Source organism: Westerdykella ornata (assembly GCF_010094085.1).
Source record: "Westerdykella ornata strain CBS 379.55 unplaced genomic scaffold EI97scaffold_6, whole genome shotgun sequence".
NCBI lineage: Eukaryota > Fungi > Ascomycota > Dothideomycetes > Pleosporales > Sporormiaceae > Westerdykella > Westerdykella ornata.
In genome coordinates, this window is record NW_022986856.1 from 103,991 (window position 1) to 127,322 (window position 23,332).

Consider the following 23,332-nt stretch of genomic DNA (forward strand, 5'->3'; position numbering starts at 1 on the left):
ATGCAGCCATGACTGCCTCATCCTCATCTATCCCTGTTCCCCTGCCCAAGCACAAGGTACCGAAGTACGCTTGATAACGACCACGAATGCAGCCAAAAGCCGTAAGACTATATGTTCGAATGCGCATAAGATGCGACTGCGTGATAAAGAAGGGGCTTGCCCCAGGCACTCTGCCCTTCCGGATCACACAGGGGTCGATGATGTGTATGAGGATTTTGTGGAGAGTTTGGAGGATATGTTGGAACTGGAGAGAGGGGCTTTGAAGGAGTTGAGAAATTATGCGGATCAGTTGAGGAGGGAGAAGGAGGGGTGTTGTGCGGTTATGTGATCCAGAGCCCCTTGAGAGGGACGGTTACGCGGGAGTGGTGAACTGACGTCCCTATGAGCTGTGTGTATTTACACCAACAAATAAATTCACACAAGCCTTTCATCCATATCATTAGGCCTTAGTAGACACAAATAGATTGCGCACTGGATTAGATGATAGGGGTATCTTCGAAGGAAAATGCCTATAATATGACCTTACTACAACAAAAACTCGTACAACAGCATCTCAACGGCACTGTACACACCTTGTATTACTTAGATTCCATGGCCTTGAGACAGCTCTGCGCCTTCGCGGGAAGGTCCGGCCAGTGCTCCTTCTTATGTTTTGACGGCGGCTCAACCACCATTGCATACCACGTCCGAGCCTCCTCGTATTCCTCTTTAGCTTCATGTTCTTGGGCCAAGTGGAACATAGACGGCTTGTGGCCTGCCATCGCAGCAGCAAGGAACCACTCGTCGGCAAGATACTTGGAATTGCTGAGCTTCCAATCTTTGAGCCAGCTGAGAGCGTTGACCAGCGTTTTATCATTCGACGAGGCGGCTTTCTTAATGTCGACATCGTGGTAGAATTTCGCGAGCTCATACATCGCCTCAAGATGGCCCGAACCAGCTGCCTTGGTCATGAACCTCAGCCATTCTCCGCTACCCCTCTCCGTGAGCAGCGCATAATGAAAGCAAGCGAGAGGGTCGTCGGCCTCTACCGCGCCTATTCGAAAGATTTCCTTCGCTCTCTCAGTTGATTCAGGGGTCTGGTCGTCGAGGAGAGAGTATCCCAAGCAAATCCAGGGAGGTGCCTGCGGCAACCCCGGCCTACGGACCGCCTTGGGGTCAGGTTTAAGTTTCACGACCTTCATTGCCGACTCGTATAACTCCCGTGCAGCCTTCTTCTTCCCCTCCGCTGCCCATATTTCGCCCGTGAGCGAGATGGCCTCGGCATTCTTCTTTGTAGCAGCCTCTTGCAGCTTTAAGCGCGCTTTCTGAACATCGCCAGGCGATAAAAGTCCGGCTACCTCTCGGGCAACGAGATGCCTATTGCGCAGGAAAACCGCTCTGTTCAAGTGCAGCGTGGCATTGACTTCGCCCGCACTGCTCAGAGCCAGGAACAGGTCCCTTGCTACGACCTTATGACGACTTGAGACAAGTTCTCCGGTCTTCTTGCTCTTGACATCGGGGATATGCCATGTGCTATGCGCGATATTGGTGAGGTCTATCAGTTGGATTTTCTCCTCTGGCGACAATGTCAGCAATCAGAGCTATAGAGTCATCAAGATACTCACTTTCAGCTATAGCCTTGACTCTCTCGCCAGAATCTCCTTCATCGGTCGAGGTAAACTCTTCCAGAAACTCCAGTGCGTATTGTGGCTTCAGGTTGATCAACTTGTCTCTGGCCTGCTGCGTGAACCATTTCTTGCGTGCCGCCCGGTTCACCTCCTTCCGGAAACTCTCATAATCTGCAGGCTTCGGCGCTTGCCTCGAGGCCGCTCCTCGGGTCTGAATATGTCCTAGGGTAGGGCTCTGTGTAGGCCGGGTGGATTGCGGCCGCGGCTGCATAGGGCCATTTCGTAGAACTTGCTGGTGGATTGAACGACGGAATTGGCGCGCTATGCAAAACGCACAAGCTTCTCCTTCAGACACTTTTGCGGCCAAGCGCGCAAACAGCACCCTAGAAGACATACTGAGCCTCCAATGGCACCGAAAACGAAAACCCATCCCGGATGAGGGAGCTCGGCGAAGCTGGAAATTAGGCGGTGAGCAGCGGCAGAATTACTTGGTATAACTCTTGGCGCATGTGGAGGGCACTAAAAATTTCCAACCCTGTAACCATATGATAATCATGCTTTCGCGAGTCCTCGACAAAACCAGGAGGCTTCTCAGCCGGTCGCCCTCATTCCAAGGTGACTCAGAAGGGCCAGTTCCCAGGAGTAATGATATAGCTGCTGAAATGGTGACTTCGACTCGCCGTGGTCCCGTAGACCAGACACCGCAGGCAACGCCGCGGAGCTCGACGCGGAAGTCGAAACGACCTTTGGAGGCGGAGGATACGCCTTTAGTTCCTAAGAAGAGGAGAGGGAGCGAGAAGACGGCTTTGAATGAAGATACATCGCAGGAGACGGCATCCGGAAATCCAGAGGGAGAGGCCACAGACCGCATCTCAAGCGAACAATCGGAGATAAAAGACGAAACAATGTCCACACCTGCACGACCACCGAGCCCAAAAGTCATCATCCAGAAACCTCACTCCCCAGCACCGGCAGAAACGGAAGCTTCCCAAGCTGCAGCGAACGAGAGGGAACCAGTCATGGAGGAGTCCGACATCCAGAATGCCCTAGCAGAGCAGTTCGTCCCAACCCCTGGACCTCACCGTTCCCTGCAGAATTCATCCCCGCAATCTGGAAAGCAGAGGCAAGAGCGGAATAGCCAAGAATTCGAACCGAAAGAAAATGAGGAGCAAACTGAGGAGCCTGCACGTAAACCCAACACCGCCACCGAAGTACGCGACTCCGAAGACGACTCCGAAGACGACTCCGAAGACGACTCCGAAGACGACTCCGAAGACGACTCCCAAGTCGAGGACGAAGACGTACAACCCACTAAACCCCTCGAGAAACCTCTCCCTTCGCGCCCCAAAAACACCCGCATACGCTTCGGCAGCGAAGACCCCGCAACATCTCCTCCTCGCACCCAAACCGAACCTCCATCTGCCCAGCCCGTCGCCGCCACCGCCACGGCCACCACCACTGTCACTGCCGACGACGACTCACCCAACGACTCGGACGACGAAGCGCCCGAAGAAATCACCGCCAGCACCGCCCTCAGCGCCGCCCGCGCCGCCGAATCCGCCGCGCGCGAAGCCAGCAAAGCCCAGCAAGAAGCGCTCGAAGCCAAGCGCAAAGCCCGCGCCGACCGCATCGCGCTCGAGCAGCGGCAGAAGCGCGAGAGACTCGAGGAAGAAGCGCGCCAGAAGGAGCGGCAGGAAGCGCGGCGGGCGAAGAAGCTAGCCAAGCGGGCGAGGGCCGAAGGCGAAAAGGAGGGAGAGCAGCATCAGCAGGGCAGCAGCAGCAATAATGGTCTGGGGATGGGGATCGATCTGTCTAACCTTCCCACTCTCCTTCCTACCTCCCTTCTCGAGGCGGCGGGTGATACACGCCCACCGACACCCCCTCGTCTCTCCCCCGGCGCGGATCCTGTACAGCAGCGTCGCGAGAAACTAGCACGGCACATCCGGTTTCTGGAGCGCGGGGAGAAGCGCGCCAAGGATGTGAAGAGGGGCGGGGTCAATGTGCGCGTGTTGGAAGAGCAGAATGCGTTGTTGGCTTCAAAGGTCAATCGGGATACGAAGAGTGTGCGGGAGAGCTGGTTGAAGGGGAGGAGGGAGGACAAGGGGAAGGGGAAGAGCGGGCAAGGTGGGAAGGGGAGGATGCAGTTTCAGAAGATGGAGAGGAGGCCGGTTGGGGGTGGGTTCTTGAGAGGTAGTGATAGATGAACATCTTCCCAAAGGCTTTCACTGAATCCTGTGTTTGGGCATTCGCATATTTTCGCAAAGTCATATACCCACCATATCAAGAGGCACTTGAATCAAGATGCATATTGTTCTTGCACAGACTATCTTGAAGAATTGGTCGGTAGTACTATCGGCAGCATTCAGACGAGCAAACCCGATCACGCATATTTAGTACCCTCACAAAAACCGTTCCATGGAGCAGGCGAATGTGTCTTGACATCGTGGCATTTCATCTATGATCATACTGTCCTTAGTTGAGATTATTTAAGATCTTTCAAAGGTAATATGATGCGCAATAGCCCAGCCTACCGTACCCAGATCCTGCCCGGACCAATATGACTCCGATTCACTTTTCCAGTCCCATAGTCGACGAATAAGTAAACCAGTGCCCCGTGCCGGTAATGATATGAAATAAGATAGGCAAACACCAACTTCCTAATACACAAACGTCCTGCAGAAGCGAGCAGTATGAGGTCGGACGCTGCAGTTCTGTCTCAAAATCGCCGTTCCGCCGTTCCGGTAGACTGCCGCAATTTAAGCAGCAGCCTCAGCGGCAGCGGGAGCGGCCTCCTTGGGAGCCTCGGCGGGGGTGTTCTCCTGTCCCTCCTGGGCGCCAGCATTCTCAAAGTGGTCGTCCTCCTTTCCGGGAGAGTCGATGGCGACCTTGACAGCGATCTCACGACCCTCGATCTCCTTGCCGTTCATCTCAGCGCAAGCCTTCTGCTGAAGCTCCTCGGAGCCAAGGGTGACGAAGCCGAAGCCACGGCCCTTGCGAGGCTCGCCACGGGCCTGGAGCTTCTTGACCATGAAGCGGGGAATAGGACGGAGAGCGATCTTGGCGGAGCTGGGTTGATAGTCCTTGAAGATCTCCAGAAGCTATGTCGGGTGAGTACATAATCAACCTATTGGGATGAAGACTTGACATACCCTATCCTCCTTGAGGTCGTAGGGAAGGTTGGCAACCATGACCTTGGTCTTGGAGGGAACACCGTCCTCCGGGGGTCCACGCTGTTTGCGCTCACGAGGAGGGTGCGGCTTCTTGTTGCCCTCAGCGCCCTTGCGATTGGTAAGCGTCGTGTTCGTTTTCTCTGTAAGTGGAAGAACTTGGCCGGGTACATTTGTAGGAGCTTCGGTGGCGGCAGCAGCATCGCCCTCGGCGTGTTCGGCGCCCTCACCGCCCTCGCTCTTCTGGTCGAATGTTAGCGGGATGTTTCTGTCGCATGAGCGAGCGGTCGGACTTACAGCACGTCCTCCACGTCCGCCACGTCCGCCACGGCCACGGCCACGGCCGCGACCACGCGTGGAGGAGCGACGACGGTGCTCATTGCTGGCACCCTCGGCGCCGCTGCCGGCACCCTCGGCGTGCTGCTCAGGCGTACGGGCAAGCTGGATGGAGACCTTGCGGTCAAGGATGGCCTTGCCGTTCAGCTCAGCGATGGCACGCTCGGCCTCCGACGGGGTAGAGAGAGCAACGAAGGCATAGCCGACAGGGCGATTGGTGCGAGGGTTGGTGGGGATGGTCGTGGACTCGCTGTGAGACACGTCAACTCTCGAGTTCTCAAGGAGCATCAAGGACGGGGACAACATACACCAAGTAGTCCTTGAAGAAGTCCTTCAACTCCCCCTCGGTGGTCGCATAGGCGAGGTTCCCGATGTAGAGACGCCTGCCCTCGGCGGCGCTGGCAAGAACCGCCTCATTCTCGGCGGTGTTCTGCTGGGCGCCAGCGTTCTCGGCGCTGTTGGTATTGTCGAGGGAGGCCGTGGCCAACTGGGCGGTAACACTATCAACTGGAGCGGACATGGTTGCAGAAGTTTTGGAGGTTGATGACACGAGCGAGTAGCGAAACGTGTGGAAGGTTGAGGAAACTTGTGGTAGTGGGAGAGGATTGACAAGGCCGCCTGGAAGGTGGGAGTTCTTGACGGGGGGAGTTGGGGGGTGGGTAGCTACGAGCCCGGAAAGCTTGAAAAGGGTTGAAAGTGTGAGATCGTGGTGGTTGAGTGGTTCCTTTGGATTGTCGGGGGGAGGAAAAGGAGCGGGTCTGGGAGAGGCAGCCAAATATTTATTGTAAGACCCCGGTCGGCGAGCTAGGCGAAATCGGGACAGCGAGCCGAAGGAGAGAGCGACCGGGGAAAGGTAGATCCGCCCGTCACCGCTCCCTTAGGTTGAGCGACTTCACTTTATAGTGACGGTGAAGGCGCGATCACAGAGGGTGCGCAGGCAGGCAGCCGCACTCGAGTCCCTGGATAGTAAGTACGGTGTAGGAGAATCTCAGCAGAACTCGAAAGGGGCGGTCGAGGGCAACGCATGAACACAGTGACCTCTGTTTGCGAGGAGTGAACAATTGTACAAAAGCCGAAATGCGCTTGCCACATCAGAATCAGAACCACCGTCGTCATTTTTCACCAGCCACAGCTCTCAAGCGCCACAGCCCACAAAAATCATACCGGAGATGTCAAGAAGGCGATCCACTATCTAGCGGTAGATACGGGGCCTGCACCTTGTGTGGGGATAGCCCTGCCCGTATTGATGAGACCCACTGCGGGTGACTCGGATAGACACTGGACAGTGTAATCTTCTTTCCAGAGAAGAATTAAGCCTCACCTTCTCTCTCTATCCCGCCATGGGCAGCTCACTGCAGGGCCGCCGTGCCCTGGTTGTCTACGGCTCCGAAACAGGCAATGCGCAGGACATCGCTGAAGAACTCGGCCGCATCGCAGAGCGCCTGCGTTTCGACACCGACGTCGCTGAACTCAATGCCATCTCCCTTGTACGTCAGTCAGGGGCATTGCCTCCTGTTTTGCCGAATCCGCGGCGCTGACTGTCGTACCGTTAGAGGCAATTGTTGCAGTACTCGGTCGTGCTCATCTCCATTTCCACCACGGGCCAAGGGGAACTGCCTCAAAACAGCCAGATCTTTTGGAGAGCCCTCCGTAGTACCCGCCTAAGGCCCGGCTGCTTGCACCAAGTGCATTTTGCCTCGTTTGGATTGGGCGATTCTTCCTACCCAAAGTAGGTTTCCCCGTTGGGCAGGTTGTATAATGATGTTTGCTGACTTGGAAGGTTCAACTGGGCGCACCGCAAGCTGTACAATCGCCTTGTACAACTGGGAGCACAGCCCGTTTGTGATCGTGCTGAGGCCGATGAGCAGCATCCCGATGGAGTCGACGGGGCATTCGCATCGTGGTCTCCCAAACTTCGCCAACGTCTGCTCGAAGAGTATCCTCTCCCACATGGCATCCACCCTATCCCCGATCACGTACTCCTTGACCCGAAATGGCTTCTCGAGGTAGCAGAACAAGAAAGCGTCCAATCTGAGCAGCAAGATGTGCAAATATCTGTCACTTCAGACCATGCAGCTGACTTACCGCCGGCCAACCTTCTCCACATTCACAACGGTCTAACAGCAACAGTCGTCTCCAACAACCGACTAACGCCCAACACACACTGGCAAGATGTCCGCCACCTCCAATTTGACCTCCCAGGCCACCATCCGTACGTTCCTGGAGACGTTCTAACCATCTACCCCAAGAACTTCCCCTCAGACGTCAACCACTTTCTCGAAATCATGAAATGGACCTCCATAGCCGATGTCCCTCTCAAATTCACCCCCACCTCTACCAACACCTCAAACACCCATCCCCCTCTCCCTCATGTCTCCCTGAACGACATCAACATCACCCTCCGCACCCTCCTCACAGACCACCTGGACATCATGTCCATCCCCCGCCGCTCCTTCTTCGCCCACCTCGCCCACTTCACCACCGACGAATTCCAACGCGACCGCCTGCTCGAATTCACGAATCCAGAATACATTGACGAGTTATACGACTACACCACGCGCCCTCGCCGAAGCATCCTCGAAGTCCTGCAGGAATTCGAGACGGTGAAGATCCCCTGGCAGCGCGTCTGTTCCATCATCCCTGCGATGCGCGGGAGACAATTCAGCATCGCGAGTGCGTATCCCGGTTCCCCTAATACAAGTGACGACCGCACGCGGATAGAGTTGCTGGTCGCCATTGTCAAGTATCGCACCGTCATCAAGCGGATCCGACAAGGCGTATGTACACGGTACATAGCCTCTCTGCAACCGGGGCAGGAAATCACCGTTACGCTTCACAAAGGCGGGCTGGGCGTAGCCAAGGCGGAGACAGAAAGACCCGTGGTGATGATCGGGCCTGGAACCGGTGTCGCACCCATGCGAGCTCTCATACACAAGCGAAAATACTGGAGGCAGGAGCTTGGGATTGATGGGGCGGCTGCTTCGAAGGATTTGCTGTTTTTCGGGTGTCGGAATGCGGGCGCTGATTTCTTCTTTAAGGGGGAGTGGGAGGCGTTGAGGGAGGAGGGCGTGCCGTTGGATGTGTTTGCGGCATTCTCGAGAGATCAGGTGAGTTGCTTCCTACTGCCCTGCCCACACGAGGGCACTGTATATATGAAGGACTGACGAGTTTGTAGCGAGAGAAAGTATATGTGCAGGATCTTGTGCGGAAGCAGGGACAGAGGGTGTATGATGCGCTTGCTAACAAGGGCGGGTTTGTGTACATCTGCGGTTCATCCGGTAAGATGCCGCAGGCAGTGCGGGAGGCGTTGATAGAGGCGTTCCAGACGCATGGGCAGTTGAGTCGAGAGGATGCCGAGGCGTATCTCGCTGCCATGGAGAAGTCCGGGCGGTATAGACAGGAGACGTGGTAGACAAGACCACTGCGCTTAAGCCATAGATGTACGGAACACAAGTCTTCCAATCCAGCTCATGTCTTCGACCTGTCTATTCCGAATCCAAACACTATATACAGAGCACGGCTCACCTGCCAATTCCCTTCAGACTCTATGCTCCAACCCCTTACAAAGCCCCCAACTCCTTCAACTTAGCAATCATGCCATCCACATCCTCCACCTTGACACCCCCCTTCCTGGGCGGCGGCTCCGTCACCCTCACCGTCCTCAACCTCGGCGCCACATCGACGTCGCCAAAATCCGCCAACGACCTCTTCTCCAACGGCTTCTTCTTCGCCTTCATGATATTGGGCAGACTCGCATACCGCGGCTCATTGAGCCGCAGATCCGTCGTAATCACCATGGGCAACTTGGCCCGCACCTTCTCCACGCCCCCATCCACCTCCTTGGTCACCGTCACCGTGTCCCCCTCGATCTCCACCTTGGAAGCCTGCGTCGCCTGCGCCCAGCCCATCAACCCGGCTAACATTTGCCCCGTCTGCCCCGCATCATCGTCGATCGCCTGCTTGCCCAGGATCACAAGGTTGCTCTTCTGCTCCTCGACGACCTTTTTGAGCAACTTTGCGACGCCGAGCGGCTCCAGCGCAGCAGGAGAGGAGTCCTTATTGTTACTCTCATCGATTTGCACGTGGATGCCCCGGTCCGCCCCCATGGCCATGGCCGTGCGCAGGATATCCTGCGCTTTGGCGGGGCCGGCCGTGAAGGCGACGATTTCCTCGACGGGCACCTTGCGCTCGCGCAGCCGGACCGCTTCCTCGATCGAGAGCTCGTCGAAGGGGTTCATGCTGTGCTTGACGTTTGCCGTCTCGATGGCGGTTTGCGCGCGGTTGACGCGCGGTTTGACCTGGGGTTTGTTAGATGACTTTCTCTTCTTTTGTGTTTTTCCATTGCGGTTTTCGGTGGGGGGAGGTGGGAATGGGGAGGGTGCCGGTTTGTTGGATATCTCATTCTTTACGGTCGTCTCGCGATTGTTCACGTACCGCATAGTCAATGACCCGCTTGACGGGCACCAATATCCTCAGTCCCGACATCCTGCTAAACTTTCTCGCCGGTCTTCCAAAAGCGAACGACGCTGGATCAAAAAAGCGGTCGAAGAATCCGGGATTAGAAGTTCAACAAGATGGTTTGAAGCTTGAAGTTCGGGTTGCCAAGAATTCGAGGTGGAGAGTTGTCTGAAGCCGAGGGTTCACGGAACGATCGCCGTCATTTTCCGAGAAAGACCGCCAAGACGCAATGGTTATGTAAGCGGAAGGGGGCAACCACCCTGGAGTGATGGGCGGTGTCAAACTTGGGTATTTCGGGAGTATACACGTCTACTGTCACTTGGGTACAGCCTAAAACAGAGAATCCCGAATGTGGGTATCTAGATTGAGACACATCGCACCCCAGAACTCTACAGCACCATGCCGACAATACCTCACCTCCCCTGCATCCTCCTCAACCTCTCCTCAGCCGCCCTAGCCCTCCTCTCCCTCTCCAACCTCGCTCTCGCCTCGGGCGTCAAACCCCTTGCATCCTCCTCCCGCTGGTCCGCAGCCGTCTTCTGTGGCAATGCACCCAATGTTTTCCCCTTCCCAAGCCTCTGTTCCCTCCTCTTCGCCTCTTCCGCCTCGCTCTCCTTCCTCAAGCGCTCGGTCTCTGCCTTTCTCCTATCCGCCTCCGCCTTCTCTTCTATCGCTTTTTCAGCCTTCTCCCGCGCTTCCCGCTGTTCCACCTCTGCTTTCGATAGGCCCGGCGGAACGCCTGCTTTGTCCCAGTCCCAAGCTGCCTCGCCGAGCTCAGAGCGAGCCATGCGGAAAGCATCGCGTGTTGCGCGGTCGCCTGCGAGCGAGAAGGGTGTTCGAGCATCGTCACTCATAATGGTCGGGTCGGCGCCTGCTTTGGTCAGGAGGGCCAGAACTACGGGCGCCGAATTCAAAGACGCCGCCAAATGGAGTGGCCGGGGGGTATGGTAATTCGGAGGGACAAAGGTGAAATCCGCAGATAGGTTGTTTGTCTTGAGGTAGTTCAGTAAGGCTGGAACCTTGGATCGTTTAATGATTGAGGTGAGTTGAGAAGTGTGCAGAGCTGCGGTTTCATCTTCTCTTGAGGGCTTTGGTGGCTTCGGGGGCTTTACGGGTTGGGTCGGTGGGGTCACCTCCTTCGCCGCAGCGGCTTCCAGTGCTGCCAGAGCAGCTTCATCCACGGTACTTTGCTTAACACGGGTCAGCTCCACGAAGGCGCGCAACAGCTCCTTTTGCGTTGCACGTCGGGTGCTAAAAGGAAATCCTCTATTTCGGGGATCGTTATTGCGCAGGACCTGACCTTCATATGGCCCAAAGAGCGTCCTCCGGTTAGTGTTTCCTGTAGCTCTTATGAACAGCAGCTCTGCCGAATCAATGAGAGGTTTCCACTCCTTCAGCAGGTCCCGCACTTCATTCGTCAATGCGGCTTCATTGTAACGACGCAACGAGGAACCGGCAGAATGAGCAGCACCTTTTGATGCATCACTGGCGGACTGCGCACCACCTTGCTTCCGTCGTGTGGTATATCTGTGAAAGGTCTTGTGTGCAAGGACTGTTGTCGACCGCTCATCCGATCCAGTATGTGTCTTTCCTTTCTTCGGTGCAAGTGCCACAACCATGGCAGCGAAATGTCCTCCTCCGATCATACATAGGAAGTAGTGCGGTCCCACATTTGTCCCGGGTAGAGGCACGCCTCCACCTTCCGACTTTATCGGAGGAGCTGCCGCCGGCGGAAGTTGTTTGTTACGAAGTGTCTCCACAAGATGCGCCTCTTCCTCCTGCTCCGCAACTGAGAAGATAGCGCGGTAGACACCCAACGACGTGTTCTCAGGTAACAGCGGCGATGTGAACCATACCAGCGGGGGCTTCCCAGATCCCCGTTGCTTTCTCCTTGAGTCATATTCATCGAACTCTGGACTCGATATCTTTGCCTGCTTCTTCAGCAAAGCACTTAATGTAGACTCCTTCGCCTTCCCTCCTGCCTCATCCTCCTCGTCATCATCCGACTCTTCAGACTCCGACCCTGATATACTCTCATCCAACTCCCCAATCAATTTTTCGAACTCCGCCTCTCCCACAGAGCTGAGTCCCTTCATCTTCCGCTTCAAATTGTACCCATGGAGATCCGACCGCACATGGTCGCGCTGTTCGGTGACAGACGAGAAATTGAGGCCGCATAAGTTACAGGACGTAGCTTTGCTAGGAGCGCCAGCGTCGTCTGCGGTGCCCGCAGTTTCGGAGAGAGGCTTAGGTGTTCGTGGCGGTGTTTGTTCGACTGGTCGCGCAGGTTGATCCTTGAGTGTGAGGGTGGAAAGCAGTTCCTCGGGAAGGTCGAATACGTAAAGCGAGCGCTGGAGAAGGTTGTCCCCCTTCTGCGCCATGATATCTCCCTCGTCGCACACTGACGGGTTGTTGTTGCAGCAAAGAAAGTGCAGTGGTGCCTGGTGGACGTCACTGCTCCCCGCCAAACGAGTCATGGATTGCCAAGTCGGGTCAAAAATAAGAGTCAGATCTAAGCCTTGCCAAGAGTGAACGTCTTTGATCGGCCTGGGATGCACGTGAAGCATACGCTATGAAGCAGAATATAACGACTTGCAATGCACATCCTCATTCTCTCTCTGGAAGGCTTTTCATTCTCTGCCCGTCAGCTCTACGAACATCTTCTTCCAGATCTACTCTCCAAAGCAATAGTACACGAGTCCACATCCATCCAGGACGCACTGTTCTACATCAACACACGCTGGCCCACGGCTATCCTAGTCACGGATGGCGTGATAGCCAGCGATTCGGAAGACGGCAGAAAACTCCTCTCGGCCGTGAAGAACATCACCAGACAGGGCTGTACGACCGTGTTGGCCGGCTTCTTCACCCTGTCCGTGTTTGGGGAGAGGCTCACGGGCTTCCTGCGAGACAACTTCGATTTAAGATGGGAAGGGGATAATGACGAGCCCATCGTTCGCACTACTGCACTTGGATCATCGGATGAGAATCTTATTGTGACATCTGGGCTTAATCGACGATTCACACCTGAGGCATATTTCCTCCGCAAGGTGCCAAAGGAACAAGCCGTCTATGTCTCTATTGCCAATGGCCACACGTTGGCGTATGCCGCCATAGCAAGGATTGGCCTGGGGAAACTGGGTTATGTTGGTGAAGCCAACTTCTCCGAGGAAGCTGAAGCACTTATTCTTGCCATGTGCCACTTGGGTCATGATGTAGGATTTGAGTAACACGTATGATGCGACTGGTTGGGTTCATCATACTGCTAGATGATGACCAGAGTGGTTAACGATAGATATGACCTTTTCATTCGTCTATAAATTTCCTACAACCAAACGCCGAGCTGAATTATAAATATATTCTACAATGGAGGAAAGTGGTATCAGCAGGAACCAACAGGATTAATACCCAACAGATGCCCATCGTATCATGTCCATGCAATGCCGGCAACCGTGAAAAGACGCTCAATGCACATGCCCAATCTGAGTAAGGAGCGGAACCAGCATGCCCACCAGGGTGACGGCGATGTCGGATTTGGAAAGCGTACTTCGCGCAGCATGGTGGCTGTCCATATAACCATTGACAACGAGCTCTTCTTGAGCCGATGTCGCTTCGGTCATGGCATGCATGGCGACATATCTGAAACAGTCAGAAAATGCAAAACGAGCATAGGGGTTGTCATACAGGAAGGTGCCTCCGGAAAAGAGCAATACCCAACCAGTGGTCCATGTTAGACCGTCGTCACCACCAAGCGTGGTACGCCCTAGGATATGGACGAGCGACCACGTAAACACCGCTCCAGCAGGGGCGGCTAAGCTAAACAGAATCAAATGCGTGCGGGCTGTACGTTTCGAAAGGCCCTTTCTCAGGAGAACAGATGTCAGCCCGAAGGCTGCTGGCGCCTTATGCAACATGATTGCGAGAAATATGATGAAGGATAATGACGTGCTGGGCGCCGTCGACGACGCACCCAGTGCTATCCCATCGGCGAATGCGTGGATGATCAGACCAACTGTGGTAGCGGACGATTTTGGCGGTGGTGCAGGCATCCTCTCGGGCATGGGAGACACCGGGGTGTTGAGAGCGGTCAAAGATGCTGTGGACGAGTTATGGGGGCCCCTTGAGAGATCCGAAAGCGAAATATGCAACGGATGGTACTGCTGCTTGGTCGGAGCAATCGCCTCCGGGAGATGATCCACCAGGAACATGAGTATAAACCCGAGAATCAGCGCCACTCCAATGTACGCGTGATGCTCTTGCTCTTCGCCAGGTTCATGAGTGTCATTTTCTTGCTCGCCCTCCGGAGCATGGACGCGGGTATGACCTTCTTTATGACCTTCGGTGGAGTCGTCATCGCCCCCTTTCTGCGCGAGTGGATGATTTTCCTCTGTTTCGGCTTCCTTTTCCTTCTCCTTTGTTTTATCTTTCTCCTTAGAGGCCCTGGGCAAAAGGGGCGTTCTCTCAACAATGATGTCCACGAAAGACGGTTCGCCGGCCTCACGTCTCAGGAATGGCGCTTTGAACGCTTCGGATCTTTCTAAGCCCACGAATCCACTGGAACGGCTCGACCCGCTCTGACGTTGGCTCGATATTGAAGGCTTGCTCTGCGTGTCAACATGCGAGCCCCCCTTCTTTCCCGCGCTGTACATCGTCTCTATCCCTTCCGGTATTATGACGATGAGCGACGTCCCCACGAGTACACCGGTTCCGAGAAGGCTTATGAAACGTAGTTGTTTCTGCGACAGGCTGAGCGAGAGGGGAAGAATGCCGGCCAGAAAGGAGCTATGCATGTCAGCGCTTCAGTCCAGCGCGCTATCATGACTTTCCGGCGACTCACGCAGTTCCCATGATCGTGCTCAGCGCGAGCAGCATGAAGAGTCCGTCCCACATGTTGCCGCGCTCACGAGGGGGGATTTGGGCGAGAGCGCGAAAAGGAAAAGATGGCCCCAACAGACACCGGAGAGAATACACCAGGGGGATCCTAACTATGGCTTTCCATGCCCTGCCGCAGTCGAAGAGGTTAGAAAAGAAGTGTAATGCGGTCGGAAAGGTGACGAAGCAAAAAACGCAGAAAGTGACAACATTCACAAGCGCGAGCCCTCCGAACAGAGTTACGGGTTAAACGGCTAACCTAGTTAGGGTTGGCGCACCCGCGCGAACGAACCCCTGCCATCTAATCCAAGGTTACTTCATGGCGAGGTTACTACCATCTACTAGTAATGCTACGAGGAAAGCTTCGTTGTAGAGCTTATTACATAGGTAGACTTGAGTCACTACAAAGCTTATCTCCCATCTATATTACTGCACCTCCCAGCTTTCAAACGTTCGGACGCGGAAAACAGCAGCACAGGGGAATAGCAGGGGTTCAAGTCGAATGAGTACCTATCGATGAGCTCCCCGCAGCCCTCCCACGACCTCTTCTTCACTGTTTGTCTGCACACACACACCTCCTCCCTTGTGACCTCTTCTCAAACATCACGCAGCGCCCTCTTTTATAGTACTCACAGAGCACCCGTTATGTCTCTCCCCCATGGAAAACGCACACCTCACCAAAGCCCATGAGCACGCCCGCTCCGCCGCCGCGGCCACCTACGGGAGCAGCATCACCGCAGCCGGCGAAGCGCACGCGCTTGCTGCCGTCTCCTTCCACGAAGCAGCTAGGGACACGCATGATACGGAGGTATGAATCCCTCACAAATATATGGTATACTAAGACATGCTCACTGAACTTCCAACACCAGGCCCTCCGCATCCTCGCGCTCCTCGAAGACCACCACCGCAAACTTGCCCGTCTGATCAAAGAGCCTCCACGCAGGAAGGAGAAGAGCAGTGATGAAGCCCCTCAAGCTCCGGCAACGGCCACCTCTTCTTCTCCCCCTCCCACGTCATCCCCCGCAAAGGCCACATCGTCTACAGCCCAGACCGGTTCTACCACCCGTGTATCCTCCCGACGGAGACTCCCACAGTCCTCCATAGCGAGTAATCTCGCGGAGATGAGAGGCATCCCGGGCACGCGTAGGGGTGTGCCAAGCGCATCCTCGGTCTCCGTGACTACAGCGCTAGCCCAACGCAACGACCGCCAGGCAGGACCGGTACGAGACCTGTTGGAGCAACAATCGAGAAAGGCACAGGAGGCTACTAAGGAGAAAGACGAGGCTCGATCCCGCAAAAAGGAGGCCGACGCCGCAACCAAAGAAACCTCTCCTCCACCGACCGACAACTTCCGCCGCTTCTACTCCGCCTTCGGAGGCGTCATCAACGCCATCTCCGCCCCTTTAGCATTCACATCCCTCCCGTTGAACCCCAGCAGCACCACCGCAGACGCCCGACCCCCTTCACCACCCGCAAAACAACCCCCATCAAAACCCAAACCCCACTCCCTCGAATCCTCCCGCACCATCAAGTCCTCGGAACCGGACCTCTCGGCCCTCATCTCCAAACCCGCCCTCGCCGCCCTCCGCGACAATCCCTCGGCCCCGCTCGGCCCCTTCGCCAAAAACGAATCCTTCTACTTCGTCCCCACCTCGGGCGGTACGCTGCCGTACTCCAAGATCGTCCGCGACGCCCACCACGCCGCGCAAGACACGCACCTCGACTCCATCAGCGAGGGCGATGGCGCTGGCGGAGCAAGTGGCGCGGGAGGCGGTCTCCTCCGCGGCTCCTCGCACGAGGAATTCGTCGACGCGAGGGAATCCATCGGCCCGCCCAGCCCGACGTCCTGGCGGAGACCGCCCTCGTCAAAGGGTACCGGTGGAGGCGCCGCAGGCGCCGTAGGCGCCACCACCACGATGACGGGAGTCACGACGGCGGCCAACATCCGCGCGGGCAGGGGCAACGGCCTCAAGACGATGGAGGAGCTGCAGCTCGAGAACGAGACGTTGAGAGGTCTGATCGATAAGCAGGCCAAGCGGCTCCAGATGTGGGAGACTACGAGCCAGAATTCGTACAATGCGCTGGCGCAGTCTTTACGGTTTCGCGGCGGGCTCAGGCAGCAGGTTTCGGATCCGCAGGTGTTGGCGCAGGCGCTGGCGATGGGGGCGAATGGTGGCGTGCCGGGGGTCATCGGGGGAGCGCCTGAGTGGAGGGAAGGGAAAGCGGAAGGGGGAAGGACGGTGTCGAATGCCGGGCGCGCGAGGGACAGGGAGAAGGAGAAGGAGAACGAATCCGGCACGGACAAAGACAAGACTGATGATGTCCACGCTGCACGTATCGCTGAACTCGAAGCTCGTCTCGCCGCCCAGGCTAAACAGCTCGATACCCTAGAGAAGGAGAAGCAGGAACTTACGCGTCTGAATGAGAGGAATGCCGAGGTGATTAGGAGGTACCGTGAGCAGTGGGAGAGATTGAAGGCCGGCGCGAGGAAGAAGGAACAGGAGAGGGCGGCGGCGAGGAAGAAGGCTGAAGAGGGGGTGGGGGTGGAAGGTAAGGAGCAAGAAGGGAGTGAAGGGAAAGAGAAAGAGGGGGAGGAAGATGGACGGGAGGAAGGGGCGAGGGAAGAGATGGGCGAGGAGGAGACTGAGGTGGAGGAGGGTGTGGGGTTTGGGAAGGCTTAGGAAGTGGTAAAGACGTGTGGATTGAGTTCGGGATGTTGGACGTAGATATACTCATTTATGTGGCCCAGCTGTTGGATGTGTTAATTTCACTCTTAAAGGCCTATTTATCACCTATATGATTTGCGATCTGCCAAAGCGCAAGTTATACTGCTTCTTATAATAGAGCTCAAGTTACGGTTCAGTTATTAGTCCGTATTACAACAGAGTATGTAAGACCTGCTCGACAACGGCATAAAAGAATTAGGAAGCTCTTCTGCGAAGGACCCGCCTGCAAAAGCCCACGGATTGCGCGCCTCCCTCATGGTATACTCCGTTCGCCCTTTTCAACGAATAGGGAATGTGATTTCAAGCTAGAGACGAAGTTGTGCTGTTAGAACTTCGAAGAGCAAGCAATTGGAGAACAGAACGTGATACGATGATGCCAAAGATCAACTTCTAATCACGTATTGTATTGAGTACGATACCAACTCGCTAAACATATCCCACACACGGAAATTGTACGTGTCCGCCAAAACCGAACGCATCAAAGCAGGCAAGGAAAACACTCGAAAAACCCAAACTTAAACGCCACAGAGCACCATAACCCATTGCCAAACCATGCGCATTGATCACTTTCTCACAACCCCACCCAATCCCGCTACCACATTCAAGCAGCCGCAGCGATAGGCTGAGGAGCAGGCGTACCCTCAGTATCCATGACAACTTGGGGCTCGATAGTGCCTGGGGCGTGCACTTCGAACTCTTCGTACGCAGGGTGCACACCGACACGCTCCTTGCTGAGCAGGTCCACGAGGAGAGGGCTAGGCTTGTTGCTCTTGTCGGAGAACATGGCCTGCTGGTCCTTGTACTTCTGCACGCTCTCAATGTACTTGTCGAAGAGGTAAGCAGAGTCCATAGGGCCGCCCTTGGCCTCAGGATGGAACTGAGCGCTGAAGATGGGGCGGGTGGCGTGGATCAAGCCCTCGTTGGATTGGTCGTTTAGGTTGGTGAAGTACTCCCTCCACTCGCTGGGGAGAGTGGTCGGGTCAACTGCATAACCGTGGTTCTGGGAGGTGATGTGGCATTTGCCCGTGGTAAGGTCTAGGGCCGGAATGTTGTGCGCGCGGTTGCCGTACTTCAACTTCAGCGTCTTGGCTCCAGCCGCAAGGGCGAGGAGCTGATGACCCATACAGATGCCCATAATGGGGATCTGCGACGATTCCATCAACTTGCGAAGGTTGTAGACAGTCGACGTGCAGTGGGTGGGGTCTCCAGGGCCGTTGGAGATGAAGACACCGTCGAAGTGATGCGCAACCTTGTGGATGGGATAGTCAAAGGGGAAGGCGGTGACGCTAGCCCCGCGAGCAACCAAGCTGCGGAGGATATTCTCCTTGACACCACAGTCGATCAAGGCAACGTGCATGTCTCCCAGAGAGGAGCTCACATGGAACGGCGCCTTGGTGCTGACACGACGGACGAGGTTGATGGCCTCAGGGTCAACGTAAGCCTCGTCCTCGTCGGCATCGTACTCTTCTCCAATAGTGATGCGGGCCAAAGAGGAACCCTGCTCACGGAGATAGGTGACAATCTCACGGGTGTCGACACCAGAGATGGCGGGAACACCCTCCCTAGCACACCACTGGGCCAAACTTTCGACAGCAGTCCAATGGCTGTGTTTCATGGCATAGTCCTGAACGACGATACCCGAGGCCTGAATATAGGGGGACTCGAAATATCGGAGCAAGCCGAACTCATCCCGAGCGGCAGATGGCACACCATAGTTGCCAATCAGGGGTTGAGTGAAGACAAGGATCTGGCCGCGGTAGGAGGGATCAGTCATGGACTCGGGGTAACCAACAAGGGAGGTGGTGAAGACGGCCTCGCCGGAGACGTTGGCTTTGGCGCCGAATGATTTGCCCGAGAAGATTGGTCCATTCTGAAAGAGCGGTGAGTGACGTGGTAAACCGATTGAGTCAGAGGCAGCGTAAACGTACCTTGATGGTGAATGTCGCCCTCTCATAAGAAATGGGAGTGCTCCTTCGAGCAGGAGCAGGAGTCTGGCGAGGGGTGTTGCTCTGCACAGTTGCCAGAGAGCGGACCTGTGTGCGAGACCGCTGGAACTGTCCCAGGACGGACCGACCGATGGAAGGCTTGACGATTTGTGACAGCATATTGGGGGCCTTTGGTTTCAAAGATTGGAAAGTGGTAATGAATGATGGGATATTGGAGGCTTTCAGTTTACTGAGGCCTTCCACAGGTGGTCTTGCAGAAGGGTTAGCAGGGGTTGCGATACCGGCAGCATTGTCGACGACGACATACCAGAGATGTAGTCCTGTTCCAGTCAGTTAGCCATGCACAAAGTACAAACAGAGAAGAGGAAGGAGTGTGGTTGAAGTGTAGTCTGGGTGGGTATGCAGAGCGCCGGTTTACCTCCGATAGCACTAACAAACTCTGGCCGATGGGCGGGAGGGCAGGATATGTTGCCAACTTTCCCAGTCGTGCACCCAGAGCTTGTAGTCGCTATAGAGGAGACACTGGCAACAGTGCAGAGACTGCGAGCGTGGTGGAGAGGAGCGGCTCGCAGCCCACGATCTTGTGTGCGGCGGGCCTTTAAGATAAGGAAGCAGGAGTCATTTCGTCGACGTACCTGGGAAGTGAAGGTAGTTTGAACAGCACGCATAAGCGCGATTAGACTAGATTGGGTTGGATCAGTCGAGGAAGGGGGCACTATTGTCCCGGTAGCGAAGTAGAAAGAGAGCTTTCAGATGAAGACGGACAGCATGCGATGGGGGTGCGAAGGAGGACTGAGGAACGGGAATTTTGTGTCAAAAGGGCGTGAAGTCAATAAGAGAGGGGCAGGGGCGCCAAGGCACTAATGCCCAGCCTGCCAGGTGACGCACCAACATTCTAAGACAAAGGTTTTTTCACCGCCTCCTGATTCGCGGGCCGGTGCAGTCCTTATCGCGACGGCAATCTGTGCCAATTTTGAAAACCACATGGTGGTGGGGCTGAACCGAATGCCAGATCGCAGATCGAAATATGGTCACGTGATCTGCAACAAGTGGAGGACCTTCACCTGGGCATGTTCAGGCAATCGTCGTATTTAAACCGTGTACTTGCGAAGAGACAGACATAGCACAAAGAAATCCAATTCTGATGTGGCGCTGTCTGTTTGGCTGGCTGGTAGGTATAATAATCAGTACACAGGATCGACAGCAAACGACCTCGGGACCTCCAGGGCTCCCACCATCGAAGCCTAGTATGGCAATCTGAAAAGCGGTCAAAAGGCTTGCATAGGCTCTGCTGCATATATTTCTGTGAGAACGTCACCGCTTTTCGCTTTTCGCTTTTCGCTATGTTGGCTAAACTGTGAAGTAGTGTGTCAATAAACATAGCCGCCCATACTTGGAAGCGGAGCAGCACCATAGCATGGAGTATATAGTATATATATACTGTGGTATCAGGGGGTACAGTATAAAGCCAATGGGAAAAGCGCACAAGACACTTCTTCAGCAGCCATACTCTTCCATCTACTGTACAACAAGTCCGCTCCAATCCTCTACACAGTAATCTTCCCCGTCAACCTCAAATCCCTCGAGCTCGCCCCCACCCACACCGTAAACTCCCCACTCGGCACCACCCACGCCTGCCTGCCCGTATCCCAATAGCTCAAATCCCTCCTCTTGAGCTTGAACGTCGCCGTCCCGCTCGCCCCAGCCGCAAGCTTCAACTTATTGAAGCCCCTTAGCTGCTTGGGCGGAAGTCCGGGCGCAGAGGAAGGATATCCGACGTAAAGCTGCGGCACCTCGGCGCCCGCGACGCCGCCGCTGTTGGTGATCTTCGCCGTGACGGTTGCGACGGTTTCCCAGAGGTCGGCGGGACCGCCGGGGCCTTTGGTTCCTTTGGCGGGGCCCGAGGTGGGTTTGCCTTCGACGGTGATGTCCGAGTAGGTGAAGTTGGTGTATGCTGTTGGTATTAGTGTCACGCATAGTATGGATACAGGTACGAGTATACTTACACAGACCAAAGCCAAACTCGAAGCGAGGCTCAATGTTGTCCTTGTCGAACTTGCGGTAGTCGATGAACAGATCCCACGTATTGTCGTCGCCGTTCACGACGGATGTGCCGTAGTCGGAAGCACTCTTGGCGATGGTGTAGGGCAGTTTGCCGCTGGGAGACGCGACGCCGTAGAGGATATCAGCGAGACCGTTGCCGGATTCCTGGCCTGGCAGACCGGCCCACACAACGGCAACGACATTCGGGTTATCAATATACGGCTCCAGGATAAGTGGTCCAACACTATGAATGACAACAATAGTCTTCTTATTCACCGCCGCGACCGCCTTGACGAGATCGTTCCCATTGTGCTGTGTCGATGTTAGTAGAAATTCATAAAGCAAGCGGATAGCAATATGTACCCAAGGATCCAGATTCTTGCGATCTCCAGCATTTCCCTCGACCTCAATGTAACCTTCGCCGGAATCAGAGTTGATGCAAACAATGGCAATGTCGGCTTTCTGTGCAGCTGCAGCTCCTTGTTGAGCGTTGTCGTTGGTCGAAGTCACAATGGTGGTTCCGTCCTTCTGAGCCTGTGTTCGGATGGCATCCAAGGGAGCAACCAGATACTAGAACCGTTAGTAAACCCCTTGACCTGACCACTGGACCCGAGCTTACCGGGAACTCCACGCTTCCGCTTCCCCAACCCATAGCCAAAGTGCCACCGTTGCATCCACGATCTACAACATATCAGCAAACTCATCGACACCCATACTTCGCAAAGTAAACTGCTCACCGGCGCAGTTATTCGCCCCCTTCGGATCCACAATGGCATCACTCCCAATCACCGCGATACTCTTGGGCTTATTCAACGGCAGCGCACCACCCGTATTCTTAAGCAGCACAATGCCATCTCTAGCCATAGCCCTCACATTCGTCTTGTGGTTTCCGCCCACATCCCGCTGGCCAATCTTCCACGAGTTGAAGGACGCGGTCGGGTAGCCCTTGTCTTGGCCAACCAGGTACCAGGCTGCGAGGATGCGCTTGACCATGTCGTCGACGCGAGACATTTGCACTTGGCCGCTGTTGACGGCTTGCTGGAGGACTGAGACTTGTTAGAACAACGGGTACATTTTGGATGATGGGAGTGTTGGTACCTGGGCCCCACAAGACGCCTTTGTCTTTGCCCTCGAAATTGCTGGCAATGGATTAGTATCCTTCAGAGGTATGGTAAACGGGAATGACACCTTCCAGGCATTGTCATATCCATGCCGGCATTGGCACTACCGGCCGTCGTATGTTGAGCGCTGTATGCGTGGTCAGATTGGATGCTTCAGAGGAGTCCTTGATACGCACTTCCAATCCGAGACAACATAGCCCTTGAAACCGAGCTCGTCCTTCAAAATTTTATTCAATATGCCGCCGTTCTCGCAAGCATACGTGCCGTTGACTTTGTTGTAACTGGATCCCACATCAGTGCGGAATTCATAGGACTCTGACGGCGACAACTGACCTGCACATGAAAGACGCAACATTAGCCTTGGCAGCGTCATAAAACGGCCAGAGATAAAGCTCATGCAGCACCCTGTCCGGAATCCCCGAGCTCATCTGCTCCCTCCTCTTCTCCTGCTCATTGCCAATGAAGTGCTTCGCGCAAGCCTGAACGCCAGCCTCTTGCATGCCCTCGATGGTCTCCTTCATAGCGAGACCCGTGAGATACGGGTCCGGAGAGAAGCCCTCCCAGTTCCTGCCACCGGTGGGAATCTTGCCCAGGGGACCGGCAACAGGACCAAGCATAACATGGATCCCCAAAGTCTTTGCTTCCGCGCCGATGAAACTGCCGCGTTCTCTTATAAGCTCCAAGTCCCAGGTACTCGCTGCGTGAACCCCGGCGGAAAATGCAGTCGCACCCAGCACGTAACGCACGCCGAGAGGACCGTCTTGGAGACAGAGCGAGGGGTATCCGATGGAGCCGGCGGCTTTGGTGTTTCCGACGCAGTTACCGGCTTGCCATCCTTGGCCAGATACGATGCCGATTTTGTCGCTGGTGGAGAGCTTCGCGAGAGCTGCAGTCGCCTTACTGTACGCAGTGTCCCAGTCGCTAACAGCTCGCTTCTCGCTCGAAGGAATCGCTACTGGTGTTAAACATGTCCATGAACGGGTCTAAAGTCAATCCAACCTGTAGCTCTTCCAAGCGCGGCTGTGGCCAGCAACGGCAGAAGATATCCACGCATGG

The 23,332-nt window shown here is 55.4% G+C and overlaps 10 protein-coding genes across 10 annotated transcripts; 4 read left to right on the plus strand and 6 right to left on the minus strand.

Annotated features, from left to right (window-relative positions):
* Positions 1 to 443: 443 nt before the first annotated feature.
* Positions 444 to 2,049, minus strand: EI97DRAFT_431821 (uncharacterized protein; the record flags this gene model as incomplete). Its single annotated transcript, XM_033798026.1, has 2 exons — positions 1,605 to 2,049; positions 444 to 1,555 (listed from the first exon to the last, which is right to left on the minus strand). Coding segments are annotated over exons 1-2 (1,370 nt in total), but the record flags the coding sequence as incomplete, so codon positions are not given.
* A 220-nt stretch (positions 2,050 to 2,269) lies between these two features.
* EI97DRAFT_499998 (uncharacterized protein) lies at positions 2,270 to 3,811 on the plus strand (the record flags this gene model as incomplete). The annotated part of the gene is made up of 1 exon (XM_033802636.1): positions 2,270 to 3,811. The coding sequence occupies one exon, from the start codon at positions 2,270 to 2,272 to the stop codon at positions 3,809 to 3,811; it is 1,542 nt and encodes a 513-aa protein (XP_033655277.1).
* A 552-nt stretch (positions 3,812 to 4,363) lies between these two features.
* Positions 4,364 to 5,630, minus strand: EI97DRAFT_449196 (RNA-binding domain-containing protein; the record flags this gene model as incomplete). The annotated part of the gene is made up of 4 exons (XM_033800202.1): positions 4,364 to 4,705; positions 4,757 to 5,017; positions 5,072 to 5,360; positions 5,419 to 5,630. 4 exons carry the CDS (start codon positions 5,628 to 5,630, stop codon positions 4,364 to 4,366), a joined length of 1,104 nt encoding a protein of 367 aa, XP_033655278.1.
* Positions 5,631 to 6,338: 708 nt separating this feature from the next.
* On the plus strand, positions 6,339 to 8,596 carry EI97DRAFT_271868 (NADPH dependent diflavin oxidoreductase-like protein 1). The gene is made up of 4 exons (XM_033794287.1): positions 6,339 to 6,597; positions 6,664 to 6,839; positions 6,891 to 8,217; positions 8,286 to 8,596. The coding sequence occupies exons 1-4, from the start codon at positions 6,451 to 6,453 to the stop codon at positions 8,520 to 8,522; spliced, it is 1,887 nt and encodes a 628-aa protein (XP_033655279.1). The 5' UTR covers positions 6,339 to 6,450; the 3' UTR covers positions 8,523 to 8,596.
* Positions 8,565 to 9,737, minus strand: EI97DRAFT_431824 (electron transfer flavo protein beta-subunit). Its single transcript, XM_033798027.1, has 2 exons — positions 9,545 to 9,737; positions 8,565 to 9,408 (listed from the first exon to the last, which is right to left on the minus strand). Exons 1-2 carry the CDS (start codon positions 9,593 to 9,595, stop codon positions 8,671 to 8,673), a joined length of 789 nt encoding a protein of 262 aa, XP_033655280.1. The 5' UTR covers positions 9,596 to 9,737; the 3' UTR covers positions 8,565 to 8,670.
* Positions 9,738 to 9,900: 163 nt separating this feature from the next.
* Positions 9,901 to 11,994, minus strand: EI97DRAFT_415316 (uncharacterized protein). The gene has a single exon (XM_033796856.1). It carries the CDS (start codon positions 11,947 to 11,949, stop codon positions 9,982 to 9,984), a length of 1,968 nt encoding a protein of 655 aa, XP_033655281.1. The 5' UTR covers positions 11,950 to 11,994; the 3' UTR covers positions 9,901 to 9,981.
* A 126-nt stretch (positions 11,995 to 12,120) lies between these two features.
* Positions 12,121 to 12,996, plus strand: EI97DRAFT_431826 (uncharacterized protein). Its single transcript, XM_033798028.1, has one exon. The coding sequence runs from the start codon at positions 12,166 to 12,168 to the stop codon at positions 12,796 to 12,798; it is 633 nt and encodes a 210-aa protein (XP_033655282.1). The 5' UTR covers positions 12,121 to 12,165; the 3' UTR covers positions 12,799 to 12,996.
* EI97DRAFT_431827 (Zinc/iron permease) lies at positions 12,867 to 14,636 on the minus strand. The gene is made up of 3 exons (XM_033798029.1): positions 14,406 to 14,636; positions 13,253 to 14,350; positions 12,867 to 13,207 (listed from the first exon to the last, which is right to left on the minus strand). Exons 1-3 carry the CDS (start codon positions 14,456 to 14,458, stop codon positions 13,033 to 13,035), a joined length of 1,326 nt encoding a protein of 441 aa, XP_033655283.1. The 5' UTR covers positions 14,459 to 14,636; the 3' UTR covers positions 12,867 to 13,032.
* Positions 14,637 to 14,790: 154 nt separating this feature from the next.
* Positions 14,791 to 17,350, plus strand: EI97DRAFT_500002 (uncharacterized protein). Its single transcript, XM_033802637.1, has 2 exons — positions 14,791 to 15,248; positions 15,310 to 17,350. The coding sequence occupies exons 1-2, from the start codon at positions 15,099 to 15,101 to the stop codon at positions 17,119 to 17,121; spliced, it is 1,962 nt and encodes a 653-aa protein (XP_033655284.1). The 5' UTR covers positions 14,791 to 15,098; the 3' UTR covers positions 17,122 to 17,350.
* A 417-nt stretch (positions 17,351 to 17,767) lies between these two features.
* On the minus strand, positions 17,768 to 23,330 carry EI97DRAFT_449202 (uncharacterized protein; the record flags this gene model as incomplete). Its single annotated transcript, XM_033800203.1, has 12 exons — positions 17,768 to 19,036; positions 19,095 to 19,362; positions 20,664 to 21,066; positions 21,119 to 21,467; positions 21,519 to 21,725; positions 21,775 to 21,836; positions 21,893 to 22,201; positions 22,254 to 22,294; positions 22,344 to 22,403; positions 22,453 to 22,557; positions 22,610 to 23,228; positions 23,276 to 23,330. The coding sequence occupies 12 exons, from the start codon at positions 23,328 to 23,330 to the stop codon at positions 17,768 to 17,770; spliced, it is 3,747 nt and encodes a 1,248-aa protein (XP_033655285.1).
* Between the last annotated feature and the right edge of the window lie 2 nt (positions 23,331 to 23,332).

What these genes read in the sequence shown, in the direction of transcription:
- EI97DRAFT_271868 (XM_033794287.1), top strand. Translation starts at nt 6,451, where the DNA reads ATGGGCAGCTCACTGCAGGGCCGCCGTGCCCTGGTTGTCTACGGCTCC. An exon ending in AACTCAATGCCATCTCCCTT is followed by an intron (nt 6,598 to 6,663) that starts GTACGTCAGTCA and finishes TCGTACCGTTAG; the next exon opens with AGGCAATTGTTGCAGTACTC. An exon ending in GGCGATTCTTCCTACCCAAA is followed by an intron (nt 6,840 to 6,890) that starts GTAGGTTTCCCC and finishes CTGACTTGGAAG; the next exon opens with GTTCAACTGGGCGCACCGCA.
- EI97DRAFT_500002 (XM_033802637.1), top strand. Translation starts at nt 15,099, where the DNA reads ATGGAAAACGCACACCTCACCAAAGCCCATGAGCACGCCCGCTCCGCC. An exon ending in GGGACACGCATGATACGGAG is followed by an intron (nt 15,249 to 15,309) that starts GTATGAATCCCT and finishes TTCCAACACCAG; the next exon opens with GCCCTCCGCATCCTCGCGCT.
- EI97DRAFT_415316 (XM_033796856.1), bottom strand. Translation starts at nt 11,949, where the DNA reads ATGGCGCAGAAGGGGGACAACCTTCTCCAGCGCTCGCTTTACGTATTC.
- EI97DRAFT_431824 (XM_033798027.1), bottom strand. Translation starts at nt 9,595, where the DNA reads ATGTCGGGACTGAGGATATTGGTGCCCGTCAAGCGGGTCATTGACTAT. An exon ending in AGCGGGTCATTGACTATGCG is followed by an intron (nt 9,409 to 9,544) that starts GTACGTGAACAA and finishes AACAAACCCCAG; the next exon opens with GTCAAACCGCGCGTCAACCG.
- EI97DRAFT_431826 (XM_033798028.1), top strand. Translation starts at nt 12,166, where the DNA reads ATGCACATCCTCATTCTCTCTCTGGAAGGCTTTTCATTCTCTGCCCGT.
- EI97DRAFT_431827 (XM_033798029.1), bottom strand. Translation starts at nt 14,458, where the DNA reads ATGTGGGACGGACTCTTCATGCTGCTCGCGCTGAGCACGATCATGGGA. An exon ending in AGCACGATCATGGGAACTGC is followed by an intron (nt 14,351 to 14,405) that starts GTGAGTCGCCGG and finishes TGACATGCATAG; the next exon opens with CTCCTTTCTGGCCGGCATTC. An exon ending in TTTTCCGGAGGCACCTTCCT is followed by an intron (nt 13,208 to 13,252) that starts GTATGACAACCC and finishes TGACTGTTTCAG; the next exon opens with ATATGTCGCCATGCATGCCA.